This window comes from Sphaeramia orbicularis, chromosome 22 (genome assembly GCF_902148855.1).
Source record: "Sphaeramia orbicularis chromosome 22, fSphaOr1.1, whole genome shotgun sequence".
In the NCBI taxonomy this organism is placed as follows: domain Eukaryota; kingdom Metazoa; phylum Chordata; class Actinopteri; order Kurtiformes; family Apogonidae; genus Sphaeramia; species Sphaeramia orbicularis.
Genome location: NC_043978.1, coordinates 41,545,237 through 41,564,742, shown reverse-complemented (window position 1 = coordinate 41,564,742; position 19,506 = coordinate 41,545,237). Strand labels below are relative to the sequence as shown.

At 38.8% G+C, this 19,506-nt stretch overlaps 1 protein-coding gene across 1 annotated transcript in view; it reads left to right on the top strand.

The window, feature by feature from the left end:
* Nucleotides 1-19,506, top strand: part of alk (ALK receptor tyrosine kinase) — a 405,435-nt gene that overhangs the window by 130,254 nt on the left and 255,675 nt on the right. The window contains exon 2 of the mRNA XM_030126874.1: nt 13,803-13,913. Within this exon, the coding sequence (XP_029982734.1) occupies nt 13,803-13,913 (111 nt within the window). The remainder of the gene's footprint in view (nt 1-13,802; nt 13,914-19,506) is intronic.

Below are 19,506 nucleotides of genomic sequence, written 5' to 3'. Positions count from 1 at the left end.
CAACTAAAGGTGCTGGCAGACTGTCTGGGACTAAAATCCCTGCAGAGCTCCAATACATCACTCACTGAAAGTTTTGTTGTGAGTTTTATGAAGCCATATGAACAATTAATCCACATAGTATTCTGGGAACACAACAAAATATATGAGCAGTGATTGGATAATGTACTAGCTCATTAAGTTGATAAGAAACAGGGTTATTTGTAGAGTGATGTTTATGTTAGAATTAACCCATAAAGACCTGAGCATCCACTGGCGACTAAAAACATCTACTGATCTAAAATGCTTAATAATGCTGTTGATCCACTAATTCTATCATTGCATGTAAATAATTGGTGTAAAATGCAGTTTGTCATCTTTTCATTGTCATTAGATATGACCCATTTGGACATTCAGAGGCTCCGTAGTGAACGTGGAAACACCGTCATCTTCTACAACATTGATTCACCAGTAAAACCCATGGAGTTGGATCAATGACAGTGGATGGAGACACTTGTTTTATTTTCAGTTACTGGCCGATGTTGATTAATCGGCCGGGCTCTACTCCTGGCATAGAAATTCAAGAAGCTCAGCCATGTTCGATGGCTTGGGATCATTCATCTTCCTTTTGATTATATTCCAGATGTTTTCAAAGTGGGTTCAGGTCTGGAGATTGTGCTGGCCATGACAGGGTCTTCATCTGGTGGTCCATCATCCACACCTTTATTGAGTTAGCTGAGGCCAGGAGCATTTTCCTGATAGAAAATCCAGTCCTCAGAGTTTGGGAACATTGTCAGAGCAGAAGTCTCGTAGTTTTCAATAGTTATTTTTTGATTCCAATTACTTTTGCGGTATTAATAGCTCTGGTTTTGCCACCCAGCTAGTCCTATTGTAAGAAGATAGTGACAGCCACAGTAGTGGTGTTTATATTTCTCCTCCTTAAATAAGACATGGATCAGGTGTTTATTCAGTAGAATGTTGGAATTCAACAGACACAGGGATAGAATGGCTGTCATTACATGCAGACATACAGGAAATTGTAGTGGTCTCTTAATTTTTTTCCCAAGCTGTATAATAACCTTTTAATTTACTTTGTGTTTTCATGAACATCTACATGATCAGCTAAATAAATATAGGGAAAAATAAATTATTTACGCTGAAAAGATGCAAAATACAGACACATGGTGGTCACTTAAAGGATTCATATTTTGCTAAACCCACTTTTATTAGTCTTTGGTACGTTTATTTATGTATTTGGACCCTAATAGTTCAAAAAGTTTGAATTTGAACCCTCCAGGTGCTGCAAAGCTCCCTTTATATTCAATTTGGCAAAAATCCAGTGGATTTCTACAACCTGTTTTAATTATTATTACCTCCGCCAAGGGATGTTTTCATCGGGGTTTGTCTGTCTGTTTGTTGTTTGTTTGTCTGTTAGCAAGATAACTCAAAATGTTATGGACAGACTTCGATGAAATTTTCAGGAAATGTTGATACTTTCACAAGGAACAAATTATTACATTTTGGTGGTGATTTGGGTGGGTGTTGGGGGGGGGGGGGGTGTGTGTGTGATCTGCCTTGGCGGAGGTCCGCGCTGTCTGTGTGCTTTTCTAGTTCCTGCTTAATTTGTTATGTCTATAACTAGTTGCATCACAACATTTGCACATATAAGGTCAAGACTTCCAGTGAACATTTCTCCAAGTACGACATAATTGTTTGTCAGCAGCAGCGGTTGTAGTCCATACTGAAAATATGTCCAAACTTTGAGCCGATTACCTAAAATGTTCAGTTATTGGTTGAACGGGACAGAGCGGCACCAGAGCAACAACCTGGAGGGGGTGGGGCGTGGAGTGGCTCATTTGCATTTAAAGGGCCAGCGCTCAAAATTACCTTTCTGGTGTCATTACTCAGAAATAGGGTTGAAGATGGACCTGTGGAGTTTAATTAATGAAGAATTCAGACAGAAGCATAATACAGTTTATGTAGACCACAGGAAAATGTTTTAAAATGCATAATTCCATAAAAAAGCAAAATATCACTCCTTTAAGAAATAAGAGAGAAAAGTTCATTTGAGAACGGCCAGAAAAGTAGCACCGGGTCTTTAACAGGTTAAGATTTAATTGTTTAATCTGAAGGATGGATAGACAGATGAATTTACAGGGCAGATAGATGGATAGAAGGAGATGGATAGATAGACAGGTACATGGGTAGATGTTTCAGAGGTGGAGAAGACAGTAAGAGACCTACCTAGACAAAGCTCAGCAGAGATGTCAAGGGACAGGCTGTTGAGAGGCAGCAGATGATTTACCAGTAGTGGCTGTCCTGCCGTAGTGAAGTGGAATCACACAGAATAAGTAGCAGGTAAGAGGCAATATCATGAGAAGGGCTGGAAGGACCGGCTTCCACATTACAGGAACTATGTGTGTGCGCGTTTATGAGGTCAAAAGAGGCAAAAACTGGTGAAAACAAGGGAGGAAGGAGAGAAGAGACGAGCCAGATTTATAGAGTACCATTTCAGTTTTTAAAAGCCTGCCCGCATTACATTAACTCTAGTGATTATAGAGGGAGTGGGGAGGCGTTGCGGTAAATCATGTCCACTTTCATACAGCGGCAGCGTTTTCTTGATAGATTGTGTTTGTTAGTGAAGCCTTGTGCAGAATGCATGTAACACAGCAGCAATATTGCAAAGTTTGAATGGGCAGAGAGATATTTTGCAGTGGTGTTTGATTTGTGGCTTCATGTTGTGGCAGTTCAGAGAGGCATTCAGTGTCAGACCAGTCAGCTGAGACTATTTCTTAATGGCTCCATCTAAATAAGGTTTTGTCTCTTGATCACTGACTTGCAGCAACAATATCAACCATGCATACTGCAGCTGCTGTTTCAGAATAAAAGTTGTGAATGTGCGCCATGAAGTTTTTCAGCTGTTGTGTAACGTGGTACATGCAACTGTGCAAGTCACTGCTGTGAATTAATGGGAGGGGATGACAGAGGAAATGTGTAGGTGTTTCAGAAAGGGGCTTTTAAGTTTAGCACATTAGCTCACCAACACAAATACTAAAATAGGTCTTTCACAGAAACCTGCAATCTTATTGTCTTAGTGTGTGCTTGAAAAAGGGTTGACATTATGTGTGTTTTAACAAGAATTTTTAATGTGCAAGACAGAATAAACGATGCACATCATACATTACAATAAGTCTTATTGTAATGTCAAGGTTTTGTGACTTTTATAAGATTAACTACATTTTAAGACAAATAATCTCCACACTAGTTTTAAAGAATGTCCTCATATTAAGTCAAGGCTATATTCAATTTCAGTTTAGTTCAATTCCATTTATATAGCTCAATATCACAAATCATAGCTTTGGCTCTGTGGCTTTTACAATCTGTACAATATACAGCACCCTGTCCTTCAACATTTGGATTCAGGACTGAAAAAGTCCATACTGAAAAAAATAAAATAAAGAAACTTCAAGATAAGCCACAGAGGATGAGGGATTTGTCTTCTAAGATGAACAGACAGTGCAACATGTGAAGAAAATGTAAATATATTTTTCCCTCATAACTAAACATCATAAAGTCAGTCATAAAGCCAACCCAGTTAGCTCAAAATATATGATCATCTGTTCATTTTTCACTTCATGTTTGATGGCCACCATGTTAACTGAGGGCGTGGTGTGTATTAGCCATACAGGAATACTTTATAGACTCAATCATTATTTACAGGGAATTTTCTACACAGTGGCAGATCAACTAGATTTGTTGTATGTGCTTGTTTTAATGTAGACTCATAAGTATGCTGTATGTTTTCAACTCAAGCAACACTCACCTGGGTGTTTTCATTCTTTGTTTTCTGTATGTTGTTCAGTTGTTTAAATAGTAATTTGCCCCTTTTCCAAGGGATTGAACCAGCAGCAAATGCACGAATATGTTGACTGTGTGATTTATGTTTGATGTAATTATGTTTAGTTTCCACTTGGTGAAAAACTGTTATTTAACAGTAATGTATGCTGTTGAACACATTGTGCTTATGCAAAACATATTTTACAATGGATAGGCTCTATAGAACAGTTTTTCATCCATATTCACATGCAGCCTTCACACACACTGGTAAATGTGTAGGCTGATTGTATAGTCGGTGTTTTGCTGTGATCACCTATGTGATTCAGTATGTTGTTAAGTAAAATTGCTGCAGTTTTCTGTTTCTGTCAGTTTGTCCTTCTTTGTCTTTAATGAACCTCCAGCTATATGATGCTGACATATGTCTTTTAAATGTGTTTTTTTCTCAATCAGTATTAGAATGATTATAGCTCCTGTTTTCCCCTGTTACTGCTGCAACTCCCAGTTACCAAACGAATGCCTTAACATCAATCAAGGCATTTAATACATGAAAGTTTGAACCAATCCTCTTGATGCATGTTGATATGATGTAAATGTGTAGCAGCCACAAAAACAGACTTGAACTTTTTGAGTGCTCTGATGAAGAATACGATAAGAGGAATAGGTGATTTCTGTGTCTTCAAATTCTTTGCTGACAAAACAAAGACAATGGCAATGCTTGAGAAATATTTCACAGAAATTGTACACACCGCAGTTCTAGGGAGAAGACAATATAATGAGTGGTTTGTGCTTTTTGCTTGGTGGTCAAGACAGTTTAATGCATGCAACATGGGAAATGATAAATAGAGAAAACGTGTTCCAGATTTTGACACATACATTGTGTTTGTGGAACAGATTGTAGTTCCCAAAACAATATGTTTTCTATTGTGTGATAATATGATCACCTTATTCTTTAACCATCACTTGGGTATATATTTTAACAAAGAAGAAATTTTACGCCCACATTAACATAACAATAAAAAATAAATACAAAACAGCCTCATCACTTGTCAAACACATCAACTAGCCAGTTTAAACATAGACATAATAAGCAGGTTTTCTAACAGTTTGACCAGAACTAAACTGATATCTGTGCTTGTTTTTTGTTTTGCTCACTTGGTCTGTAGGACAGATGCAGGCTAACATAAGTGACACAGTGTGGCATGTGAGTCCAGGAAGTCAAAGCACTCCTTTATGGCTAATTGGCTGTCACACTGTCAACGGAGTAATGAACATAGTACTACACAAGAAGGAAACCCAAGATGTGTAAGATGCTTTTTGGCACAGTCTGCTCGTTTCCTGCATGTGGCGATGTGTCTGTCTCAAATGTTGTTGCCTGGTTACGGAGCAAAAAATCAAGAGGATGGTGGAAATCAAAGAGAAATTTTAAAATGACCTCTTCCACATCCTCTAATGGATGATACAAGTATTGCATATTGCAAAAATAGCATGAATCAGTCCCTCTGAGTTTGTGGAAAGCACAAGCCCATAAACACAGCAAAATATTATGGAGAAATAGGGGGCGGCCATGGCTCAGGTGGTAGAGCGGGTTGTCCAATAACCGAAGGGTTGGCGGTTCAAATCCTGCTCTGTCCATGTGTTGTTGTGTCCTTGGGCAAGACGCTTCACCCTCCTTGCCTCCAGTGCCACTCACACTGGTGTATGAATGCGTATGAATGTTTGGTGCTGGTCAGAGGGGCTGTAGGCGTGAATTGGCAGCCACCCTTCTGTCATTCTGCCCCAGGGCAGCTGTGGCTACAGATGTAGTTTACCACCATCAGAGGGAGAATGTGAGCGCAAATGAATAATGGATCAATAATGTAAAGCACTTTGGGTGTCTGGAAAAGCGCTATATAAAATCCAATCCATTATTATTATTAAAAACATGTGAAATTACCATATTGTGTACCAAGTTAGTAATCTATCCATATATCTACCTACCTACCAACCCTCCCACCTGTTCATTTGTTAATTTAATTACTTCAATATATGCACTTATTTTACAAATAATCAATACAAGTAATATTACTGAAACAACGGTGACACCTGTTGAGCATATTCATCTTCTAAACTGACAATGGTACTTTTCTCTCTTTATTATGCTATTAAGGCTGCTGGTGATATATTGGTGAACTGCAATGTTGCGTCAACTGATAATTGACATAATATATATATTGTATTTATGCACACATTCTGCTTTTCAAACCCTGTTATTTATTGCTGTTTACCAGCACAAGCTATACTTGTCATCGTCTCCAATCATGTAACACATTAACTTATAGGAATAAACTATATGGGCACAGCAGAAAATAAAATAAATCAGCTGAAGACTTAAGACACCATATAAGGTAGGTCAGACTTGCACGTATAGAAATTGTGTATGGTGCTATACTGTATGTATATATAGGCATTAATTATTTCATTATATTCATTAATTATTTATATTTTTCAGCATGTTGCACTGGGATTTAACAATATCTCACACCATATGTTTCTCTGTGAGAATGAATGTATCCCTGCTCATTGCCCTGCTTTGTTCTCTCATACGTATCCAAGTGGAGTCCATTCATTCCCTCATTTTCTGAACTGCTTAGTCCTCAAGAGAGTTGTGGGGTTGCCAGAGCCTATCCTAGCTACCAATGGGGGAAGGCGGAGTAAGCCCTGAACATGTTGTCAGTTCATCACAGGATTCCAAGTGGAGTTCCATTAGCTTAAAGCTGCAGGTGCCGAAATCTGGAATAGAACACACCAAAAAAAATTTTTTAAAAAACAACAAAACACACCTTTCCTCTGCAGCTCTCTCCTCTCAGTCTAAATCAAGAGACCAAATACAAACACAAATGACCTGACACTGTTTCTTCTAGAAAAGTAAAGCTGCTTTTCCAAACACAGAGTAGAGCCTAAGAAGGAAACCTTGAAAAAGTTATTCGGAAATATTTAGCTGCAGATGCTGAAAAACTCTAAAATACTGCAGCTTTTATACCTGATACTGGTAAATTTCCATTCCTGTTACTTGTTCATTATGAAAAAAAAGTCTAGTTGTATATCAAAGCATAATAATACATTCATGCATATTATAAGCGTGAGAGTTTGAACTTAGTTAACTGACAGTTTTCTTGAAAGACAGAGTGTGAAGGCAGAGTACTCCACTTAGCATACGTTTCTTCTCACAAGTACTTTTGTCTACCAATATTTTGAGCTTAGATCTCCTTTGGCATGATTATGTGTGTGTTTTATACATAGTTAATCTTTACATCTGGTATCAAAATACTGGCTGTAATGAGGAATAAGAAACACTACATGGGTTATATATAAGGGTTGTTTACTTACCTACTTGCTGCTTCTTTTTTATTTCTGATCTGCTGCCTTTATGATTATCACCTCATATGCTCGGAGTGGGCTTTGAAATTTGCTCTTTGATGAATGATTCATATGTGCATGAAATATCAAACTAGCCAGTTCATTATACCGACACGTACCAACATGTTAGTAGTCTCCTGGGTAATAGAGAAGCTACAAAACTAATCAATGCATCCGTCACAGGGTATGTCCAATTGAGGACTAGCTTGGTGGGAGCTTTGATGATGTAATAAAACAAACACTCTACCATCATGGTCAAACACTTTGAAGTCGAGGAAGAGCTGATGATCGACCACTTCCTGAGATAAAGTTAGCCTCAAGTTTCCTAATAGACATTTTGTTTATGAGCTGATACAGTCAAGCCTTCCTGCAGACTCAGCAGGAACTCAAAGGACTCAAGGACTACACTACCCACAGGCTTGTACAACATCAAGTACAGATTTGTGAATAGCTATAGCCACACCATTGCAGAAAATGCAAGTTTAGCTTCCAAACAGAAGCAAAAGTCATAGAAAAACATCATAGGAATAATACCCTATGTGATGTAAGGTTTGATTGTAATGGCAAGTACAGTGTCCATAGAATGTCAATGCATTACACCCGTGGCGCTCACACCTTGTGAGGTATTTTCTCACTTATATCACAGCCCCTTATCCACACAACGCCATATGTGTTAAAACTATAATAAAAACACATTGTGTGTATGTGTGTGTGTGTGTGTGTGTGTGTATATATATATATATGTTTTCATTTTGATTCATAGCACATCTTATTCTTTTCCGAGCATCATGAAACATAGTTGTTCTGCCTCAGAATTAGGTCACTTGCATTTCCTGGCAAAGTAAAAATCAGAGCTATGAGGTTTAAAACCCTCAACTTTTAAAATAAAAGTTAAAAAAGTACTATACCCATCTCAAGGACATAAGTATTACATATTTCTGCAATAGTATCAAACTGTTTTCAGGCAGATTTAATGTTACACACTCTTTCTCTTGTTGCTGCCTCCAAAACTATTAGTATATTATGATTTTCATTTTAATATGTTCTGTTATACATGTTTATTCATAAAGTGTACTGAAAAACAAAAGACTGTATCTTCATTTACAATATTTTTCATCATGGTCAATTCAGGGATATTTACCTGCCTCAGTATGTTACTCTGTGCCAACCTGCAATGGCTCACTCACCAAGAGTTTTCTAAATGGAGCCAAATTAACATTTTATGAATTGCTTTTACAGGCACAACTTCCTCTAACAAAAGCATCACTACTGATTACTTATGCCACTGAACCCCCAGATGTCTGTTACTCTTGACACATGGTCACACTTGTACTCGTCCATGTAATACCTGTGGAATCTGTTTGAGCTCATGATTTGTAAAGCCTTGCTGTCCATATGGTTGCTGACGGATCATTTTCATTGTTGTATTCTTATTGCAAAAACTTTCACGTCTATCTGTTGTTAAATATATTTCTTAGGAGGATTGTTTTGAAGTAAACGGATAGAAATGTAATGGAATCTGTAAAATCCTGACAGACATTGATCCAGTGGCTTTCTGTATGGTGAAAGGTCAGAGCCACCATCATTATGTGATGGGTGAAAACCGAATTAGAGTATGCTGTGAATATGACTCAGAGCATCACAGGATGTCTTGCCTCTGTGACTATTTTTGTAAGGAGCTAAAAATCTGTAATAGGAAATGCAGGAGCACACAGTGAGTCTCACAATAACCATTTGCTCAAAAGAGGAGGCTTGTTTATTAATTACATTAATTCTTCCATCATTAAATTGTTCAAAACATTTTGCACAAGAGAGTAAAAAGAGCTTCTTCTGTACCCTGAGTTTCTCTCCCTCTGTATGAGTTGGCTTTATGCTTTATTTGTGAACACACGCTTGCCTGGTGCATTTAGAGGTATGTTTGAAAGCACAACGGGTGAAGCAAAGCTTCAAAGAAAAGGAACATCAGTGTACAACAGCAAAATCATTTTCCTTAATGAGCATCATTGGAGCCCAGTTGACATGTTCATTGTCACTGTGCAGCCCTTTCTTCCCCTAGATAATGGTTCCAGACTGAAGCCTTATGATCCATTTCTTTGATAAAACCATCGGTGCGGCCTTGGGAGACAAAACAGTGCTTGATCTTACTCTGAATTCTGGGTACACATGTCAAATGAACATACATTACCGAGGGGTGCTTCTTAAGTGCTGTCAGAAGGTATTCATGTGATGATATTTCAGGGCTTAGTGTTTGGTGTAGCTGGTGTTTCATCATTTCTTGTAGAACAGGCTCTACAGTTACAGTAATAGAAGATTTACTGTTTTTTTTTCTTTATTGGATTGTGGTTGGATTTGTAATCTGATATGAAATAACTGTTTTCTGCTCAAAAACTTGATCCTTATATATGTGTTTTTTTTTTTTTTTCTTGAATGGAACCCATGGTTTCATCAGTGACAGCTAGGAGAAGTGATAGCCCACTTCTGCAGAGAAGAAGTTGCATTGCTCGAGACATTAAATCAGGTTTTGCAGGCAGCACTTTGAGTTAATAAGCTCCATCCTACAGTTGAACCAAAATCCCCACTTATTTACAAGGCAGGGTTTATGGCACAAAAAAAATGTGCACCAACATCTTATGTGAACAGAAAGCCTCTTAGAAACAACTTATCCCCCACTTAAAGCTATAACAAGTGCAGTAGGTGGAATATTAGAAGGAATACTTTAACTGCGTCATCCATTTAACCCTGTGTAACCTTGTATGCTGGTGCTTAAAATAAAACATGAGTCAAAGAAACACTATAGTATGCATGTTGCGTGTTTATTAGCTATTTATTGTTTCCCACTTCCTGTTTAAAGGTCAAATGCTAAGTGGTTGGCGCATTTGGTAGCATTCTCTAGTGATAAGGGTGATTAGGTGAAAAATGTGTGTAAAAATGACTGTGTACATACATGAGTGTTCCTTGGCTGCAGAACAATGTGGGCAGAATTCTGTGAAGGTCTTAATGAAAGTCAGAGTGCTTAGTGGACATGAGGGCTCTTCTGATGGAAATCAATGCAGTCTTTTGTTGCACAAAGAGAGAGAGCAGCCAATTCCAGGCCTCAGCTGCCTGATGTGGTGCTGGCAGACTTTGACGAGCATTTAATGGTGTGTCACAGAGCTGGACAGGTAATCAATTTATTTAGGCAGTAATGTATGTATCCCAAGGTAAATCTTTAATTAATGGGTGAAAGGGAAGAGGACAATTGTGATGCAGAGGGCCAAGGAATATGAAAATCCAACTGCATAAACAGCAGTCCTCATTCCCCAGTTAATTAGCAGTAACTGCTCAATCCTGCAGCTGTGGTTTTAAAGGTGTTTGCAAAGGGTTGGCCACACATCTTTGGCCATCAATCCATCCATTTCCTGAACCGCTTAGTCCTCATGAGGGTCAGGGGGATGCTGGAGCCGATCCCGGTCCACCAATGGGCCAAGGCATGGTACACTCAAGACATGTCGCAGGTTCATTGCAGGGCTGGCATACGCAGACGAACAACCATTCACTGTCTCAGTCACACCTGTGGGTGATTTAGAAAGACAAGTTAAATGATTAAGGTGCATATCTTTGGATGAACCCATGCAGACAGACAGAAACCATGCAAACTCCATACAGAAAGGCTGACATTGTCTAGTGCTGGAATCAAACGTGGGACATTCTTACTGTGAGATGATAGTGCAGTGTTTTTCAACCTTGGGGTCGGGACCCCACATGGGGTCGCCTGGAATTCAGATGGGGTCACCTGAAATTTCTAGTAATTGATAAAAATAAATTCTTAGTAATAAAAAAAAAATGTATGGTGAGTTGAGAGAAACAATCCCAATACATAAAAGACATGACAAATTCTGAAGCTGAAACTGAAGCACTGTGGTACTGTTTATCTTTCAGATGTTCATTATGGTAGGTTTCAGATGCTGCAGCTCTTTCATAATTCATATTTTGAGTTATTGTTTATTCAGTAGTAATTGTCAGCCTTGTAAATACAAGCTGGACTGACTGTACATATCCTGACCAAGGAAAATAAAATTCTCACTTTGTGCAGTAATCTACACCTGGCTTTTCCGCCTCTGTCCATAATATTATACATTATATAGACTAAATGTTGTCTAAAATTAATGTTTATTTGCAACATAGTATAGCAAACTGTTATATGATTTAAAAAATAATAATTTTAGCAAAAAAACAAAAGTCTCCATTTTGAATGTCTGGGGTCACCAGAAATTTGTGATGTTAAAATGGGGTCAGTAGCCAAAAAAGTTTGGGAACCACTGTGATAGTGCTAACCACTGCACCACCGTGCCACCATTTTTCATCATTTTACTAAAAACATCTATTTGGCTCAAGTTTATTTAGTTCAAACATAGCCCACACCAGTTGCCATGTTTAGCTGAGCTACAGTTTCACGCCATGTGCCCTCCCTCTCTTCATGGGTAATTGGTTTCATCTTTGGATCACTGCACCATCCTAAAACAAAGCCCACAGGCACCACATACATCATGTTACAGTAGTGTTCCCTCAGAAGTACTCCTAACCTGCCTTTTGACTGTTTCTCCTGTCCTCTCTTTATGCTGTAGTGTCCCACATCTTTAAGGATTTTGCAGGTCAGTATTCACTTCAGTGATAGACTCAAATGTAGCAGAGAGATGCATAACACTGAGAGACAATGCATGGGTGTTCTCATGCAAATCCGAGTGAACGCTCGAGTAAGCCATGTGGATTAATCTATGGAGAGACGGTGAGAGTTGTAGGCAACGTTAAAGTGTTCCATGCGCTTCTTCACCTTTGCTGTACTGAGTGTACACAGATGTAAATGTGTTAATGAACATACCTTTGTGGTTGAAATGTTTGCCTGACAAGATGTTTATCTTGGGGAAAAAAATAAATGACTTTTCTCATTTTATCTTAAGCGGGTGTAACATTTCTGTGCTATATAGCTGTATATCACTTAGAAAAACATGTAATGTGTGAAACTCTCAAGCCTCACTTCATCTGTGATGCTTTGTCCTTGTCTTCTCCATTAAGACTTAAGCAGACAGCCACTATCAGACTTCACTTCATGCTGCTGTTTGTATGCTGTCTAAATATGACAGCCACCCACTTATAACTTAAAAAGTTTAAGCATTTTAAATTAAATGCTAAAAAAGAAGGAAGTCATAAGCAGTAGCACCATAAAAACACTTAAGGTGTTTTAAAATTGACATGTTTCAGCTTTGAGAATTGTCATCCCATTATGATGCAAGGTTGCTAAGTAAATTTGCATCTCTCTGAAAAGTAAGCTACCTTGATCTGCTGTGGTTAAAAAAGCATGGAAAAAGACGGAAGCAAGCCAGAGGTTAATTAGTAGCAAAGAGTACAAAATAAAGGTTAGGGCCTTTGATAATACTCTAAAAACATAGTCTCCTTCGCAAAGTATCACATTTAATGAAACAGAAAAAAGTCAGTGGCATCTAATTTGTGTATGTCAGTGGAAGTCATGTAGAGAAACAATGAACGAGGCTTACTTTGCCCAAACTTCAACATTCTCTCTTTATTGCTCTAAAAAAGCAGACTGGTTGCTCCTTAAGGGTTTGAAATACTTCCAGGATTTATGCAGGAGTCTTCTTAGGCAGTGATGCATTGGTCTGTTTCTGTTTACTAATTATCCATGTACTCCGACAAAGTGAAAAAGATTGCATGAATCTGTGTGGGTTGTGTGGGCGACATACTATATAAAAGAAAGTTGTAGCTTCAACTCTTACATAACAGACTCTGTGTAACCGTTCAACCGTGTGATAATAGTCTTTGAGTTTAGAAAGTGAAGACAGAGTCAAACAAAATATCCCAAACTTGTCCTCAGGTAATTACGCAGCCTATTGATATCCAATAGTCAATTCTCATGACCCCTTAGAGTTTTTAAGTATATGACTCAAGTGCATTGTGTCACTGCTCAGCTTTTATAGCCATTAATCTAAAGCACTGAAGCAGTAGAATATTATTGATTGAGAAAAGCGCAAGTTGATCATGTTTTTTTTTCTTATATATGAAGCAATAACACATAATATCAAACCACATGTCTGGAATACTGCAGGAACTCCGTCAGCGGACTACATTGTGATCGCTTTCTATTAAAATCCAAACTCTACCAAGCTGACAGTTGGAAAGACTTTGCATTATAATGAATTATTTAAAACTTCAATATCACATGACAATATTTAGATATAGTAATAAAACAAGAGCGTAGATGCCAATATGGTACCAACCTGCTAACCCATTAACTAGGTAGGTTTTATGACTTTTAAGTAATAAATAAATAATTTCTTTTAAGTTTTATTACTTTCAAGGTAGAAAAGCTTTAATGTCATAAGCAGTTAACAATTTATCGTTGCAATTAAGTTCTATTTTGCAATCCCTGACCTTTATTGAAAAATGTTTGCAAACATGTCCCATCCATGCATACTTGTAATTAAGTTATATCTAACTCCACACATTTTATCAATGATTTGTGGTTTTATGCTGTTATGTCTACTGAAATAATGGGGGAAAAAAAATAAAAAATTAAGATGTGAATTTTTGTGGATTTTCAGGTGAACCTTCAGCTGGGAGGACTGCTGCTGGCATTCCTAGAGGGTACTGGAACTTCTCCTGGGTGGCTGAGGATGACTTGACCTTTCCCAACGACTCAGTCCCAATGTTAGGTGAGTGTGACATTGTCATCACTTCTCACAGATGTACAGGTGGAGGCAAACTGTGCTCCAAAGAGGGTTTTTCTCCCAATTGGCCATGACACTTGGGCATCAGCTCTCCATTAGCAGACATATTTGTCTCTTTCTCACCTGTCATTAAACATAAGCACTGGCATTACTGCAAAGTGGTGTTGTGTGACAGCTGTAGTGTAAGAATAAATATAGTAAAAAATTGTTGGAACCGAGAGAAGTCAAGTTTTAGCAAGGTGTCAAAGTAGTGGAAGAAAAAAAATGCAAAAGTATAGATCACATATATGTATACATTTACCAGACTAGACAAACTTTTTATGTCAAAATGTAATATATCTGATATATACTATTACTTGTAATATATTTGGAGATGAACCATTCAGTGTTGGTGGTGGTTAGGATTAGGGTCAGAATTGCAGATCCCTCTATCAGTAGGTACTCAAGATTGGATTGTCAGACTGAGGACTGTTGAGAGATGTGCTCCCATTTTGATATTTGTTAAGTTTAGTATGCCCCTAAGAATAAGTATTTATGTTGTTATGGTAACCACTGTGACCCATGTATGATCATGTGATCTTTAATTAATGAATGGTCTTCACATGTGAAAAATAAACTATTGTGTGCCCACGGATATGGATGTTCACACAAAGAGCAAAAACGTGTGTTGTGTTGAGTCACGTTAAACGCTGTGCAAAAATAGGCTCTGCTAACAAGGACAAAAAGAAAAAATTTTACTCAAGATGTTTTTACAATGTACACTGTGTTCTAAAAACAAGAAAAATGTTTCGAATATACATGGAGTACAAAGTTCTGCAGAAGAAGACTATGTGCTGACAATAAGTTTGTATTGTGGAATACGAGGGGCATTTATTAAAGATTTCCCCTGACCCACTTAGGGTTATCGTATCTGGCTGAAATTTTACCTGTGTATTGTTAGAATACTGTATAGGTCACAAGATAATTTGTAGTACTGAACTCTTACTGCTTCCTTTTTTACAAGTGTTAGATTAGGGTAAGGTGTGTCCATGGAACCAGTCAAGTACTGAGCAGTGATCAGGTTTTTATATTTGAAAGGTCATACACCAAAAGAGACCTTCAATGAAATTAAAGAAACTTATGGAGATGATGCCCCATCATATGACACTGTAAAACACTGGCATCACCAATTCAAGTGTGGCCAAACATCTGTTGAAATAGCTTCCATTCCTGGCATTGATGAAGACACCATCCATCATGTGGAGGCTGCCATCTTATTAGACCGACGTATAACTGTTCGCCAGTTAGCCCAAAATGTCAAGATAAGTGTAGGGTCTGTGGAAAAAAAAAAATCATGACCATTTGCACATGCATATGGTGTCTGCACAGTGGATTCCCAGGCTGCTTACTCCTTTTCAGAAGCAGGAATGAGTCGATTGCTCAAAGGCTATTTTGGACATTTGTCAGGAAAAGCAGGAAGCCTTATTTGACAGACTTGTCACACAGGAGGAAAAATGGGTCCATCACTATGACCCTGAGACTCAAGTCCACTTTGACTCACCACCCACAAAGAAGGCAAGGGTTCAACCCTCTGCAGGAAAGGTCATGCACACCGCCTTTTGGGACCAGTACAGAGAAATGATGACAGATTTCCTGGCCAAAGATACCACAATTAATGGGACTTACTACGCTTCACTACTGTGTGAATTGCGAGAATCTATCAGACTCAAAAGGCACGGCATGCTGACCAGAGAAGTTCATTTCCTTCAAGACAGTGCCCCAGTCCACAACTTGCATATTGCCCAGGCAGAAGCGCGCTCTTGTGGCTATGAAATTCTTCCACACCCCCCTTATTCTCCTGACCTGGCACCATCTGACTCACCTGTTTCCAACCATGAAGTCATTTTTGAAGGGAACATGTTTTCCAGATGATGAAACACTGATTTCCAAAGTAAAGTCATGGCTTGAGGCTTAACCCACCGACTTTTACAAACAGTTCTCCAGAGTTGCATAAAATGGTGGGAAAAGCATGTAACTCTGGGTGGTGCCTATGTAAAGAAAGACTAATAACTGTTCCAAGTTTTGTCTGTCTACGTCTGTTGGAAATGGGTCAGGGGAAATCTTTAATGAACACCCCCCCTAAGTTCACTTATTTGTTTTGGAGCTTTCAGCCCTCAATGACCAAATTTTACAATATTTAGTGATTGAGCTGCAAAATCATTTAATCATCTGAAACTCTAAGAAACACAAGAAGAGATACTGTAAATTTAATAAAGTTTGAAACAAAAGAGCTAAAATGAAATGGAGACTGCTGAAAAAGACAATAGTTTTATTTTCTGCAACCAGGGGTGGACTGGCCATCGGGGTTACCGGGAGTTTTCCCGGTGGGCCGCTGGGTCAGTGGGCTGCTGTGGCCAGTGAGAGGAAAAACTGCTGTTGCGATTGCCTAGACCAGGGCCATTCAATAGGCGGCCCGTGGGCCAGAACCGGCCCCTCTACCCACAAATAATAAATAAATAGTTTGATAGCCATTAAACCAGGTGTCTCCAACATGTCGCTTGCGAGCTACTAGCAGTTCAAGAGGCCCTTTCCAGTAGCTCACCAAGGGGTCAATAATGTAACAAGACAAAGTTTATTTGTCACTTGGTAGAACAGGTTTAAATTTCCACCCAATCAAGATTACAAGTGTCCTGCCCCCCTCCCGAGATGAAATGGTCAACTAGCTGTCAATCAAACTTTTGGACTAGTTTGCTGTCTGTCATCGGTAGAGGGGCAGGGCTGGACAGGATGAGCCAGGTGCCAGGCAGGTAGTGGGTTTAGCCAACTAAAAAAACAACAGTCCATGTTCATTAAATCCACCAAGAAGCCAGCACTTCAACCGAGGCTTCATTTAAAGGAGCTCACATCCTGGACAAGCACAAACAGCCCTTCACTGATGGAGTAGAATTAAAGAGGCTCTGACCACAGTGGTAGAATCATTATTCCGACCAGGACAATAAACATAAGACAGAGATTTTGTCCACTGTTGCTGATGTCCAGCTTGGTGTGTGCCCTATCTGTGCATGCGCTCAGACACCTGAAGTCAGACCTGAACGGCTGCTGCTGGGTGTCACTCCAATATGATGACTTTGTAGAAATGATAGGGTGATGCTGGATTTATGTGCATGAAGTTGTTCTGTTTTTAATTGATATGTTTTGACAGCATGTGTGAATTTAGAAAAGGTCAAATCATTCAGAAATACAGCAGCACATGCAGGTGAAGTTTTTTTTTGAGTGAGTGAGAACATTCCTTTTCACAATTTTGAAGTATCAAAAATGCACATACAGGTGTGCATTAATTTATTTGGTTCATTTTCTTAATAAAAATATGTGTCAATTGTACATCCAAGTATCTAGAGTAATACTACAGGGGTCCGGCCCACAGTCCATAGCATTGCGATCATTTGGCCCATGGGAAAATATATTTGACTAGCCCTGGCGTAGGGTTTGTGTTTCAGACATACACTTAAATCATTTTGTTGTGGGCTGATTTGTGTTACATAAACTTAAATGATATCAACGTTTTATGGGACCACTTTCACCCCGTCCACACCCCCTGGAGAGTGGGCCGGTCAGGTACAAATTCCTGGACTGTTGTTTTTTGCCCCAGTCCGCCCCTGTCTGCAATTGTCCCTTGGGTGTGGATTGTAACTTGAGTTAGACAAGTTTCCAAAAGGAATTTCTTTTGTAAAATGATGACACCTTTTGGGGTTTACTGTCATATAATATGGATGTAGACCTGTAAAATTCTTGACACCTTTAGAGGACCTTTTCCCTTCCAAACCTTCATATAGTGTACTGCTGTTGGATGTGATGCGCTGTATGCAGGTGTAAAAGTTCCATATGAGCTGAGAATAACCACAGGTGAAAGGGTGTCTGCTGGGCAGTTATCTTGGACATTTTCTCACGGATCACTTATCTGGAATGGCTGTCAGTGAGCTCTGGGTGCCACAGTATGCCACAGATACAATCACAGCCAAGTTCCTGCCATTGGTAGATACTTGATCATGGTTAGAATGTGGCAACGTCTGATGGAATTGTCAGCTCTTTTTAATGAGTTTGAAAAGCGAAGTTAATGTAGAAGCGTTGCAATCTGCAGTAACTTGAATGTCCACTGGGGTCTGGCTTCAGAAACGGCGTCATTTCCCATAGAACCCATGTTAAAATAGACATACCTGCAGCTTAAATAATTACATTTACAGCCTTGTGCAAAAAACATAATGATCTGTATAGTTCATTTCCACTTCAGCAACAATTGTACAAGGGGTGAATTTTGACACAACTCACCTGTTTAGATTGTTTCAGGGCCAAAACTGTACTCTGTCAGTGCACTAACATGAGACATTTAGAGCTTTGGTTTTCTGAATAACAGATTTTTCACCGTGTCAGGCATCTGGCATAATTATGTTTAAGGGATTACACTACCAAGACTGCCGGAGGATTCTGTCATGAAGTTTACCACTACTTCATTACAATAACTTGAATAGGTTTGCTGAATTAGCTGATGTTAGCATTAAAGTGATGGTCTGTTAGCTAGGCTGCTAATTAGCTCAAGTAGCTGTAACTCTTGTGTTTATACATTTCACACCTTTGTTGTTACTGTTATCAGCCACAACTTTGTGTCAATATTTGTAATATAGCTGAAATTGTGTGTTTATGATTACACTCTCAGTGGGTGTGGTCTGTTTTCAGTGAGTTTCTGTTTCATCTCAAACTCTTCTGTAACTCAACTCACTCATTTCCATAAAATCAACATGTTGCCAGCCATGTCACACATATCAAGGCTTCAAAATTGCAGTTCACAAACATCCACCATATTATGAATATAAATAATGTACACCCGCTGCAGCTGGATTTTATGCAGTGCTGAATATATAAACTATTAATAATATTAATATCTCTATCACTGTCACATTTTGAGTCAGCTGTGGAGGGTTAGTTTTGAGACAGGGTGGTTTAACCCTGAACCTCATCCTATTACAAGGATTATAATTCACTAAACTATAGCAGCAACATGTTTTCAAGATAAAACTAGATGTATTCAAAATAAATTTTAAAGAAAATATGTGTATTTTGTATAGGGATCCAAAGTCAATGCCCTGGATATGAACATTTCAGATTCTCTGAAAAGCACCGGTCACAGTGCGATATTTCATCATCACCTTTTCACTTGCAGGTCATTCTGTAAGTGATCATTCAGAGTTCTGCCAGCACCAAACTGTCACCCAACTGTTTATGAGACACACTCCGCTGTGAGCTTCTGGGTCTGTGCTCCAGCTGCCTGTGGCTGTGACAGCCCCCAGCAGACCTAACAGTAAACGGTGTCAGTGAGACAATGGTTCACCCTGACATTCTTTAATCGATCAACATGTCATCTGTGCTGCATACCACATTTGTATTATTTAATTTGATGACAGCTCTGACCTCTCACCTCCAATATGTTAGCAAGTCAGAGGAGTATTTATTCTTTGTGCTTATTAGCACACCAGGCTTATCTGTCTGGAGCAGGAAAGATCACATCTGGGCAGAGGAATACAAATGTTCCATATGATTGATAGCA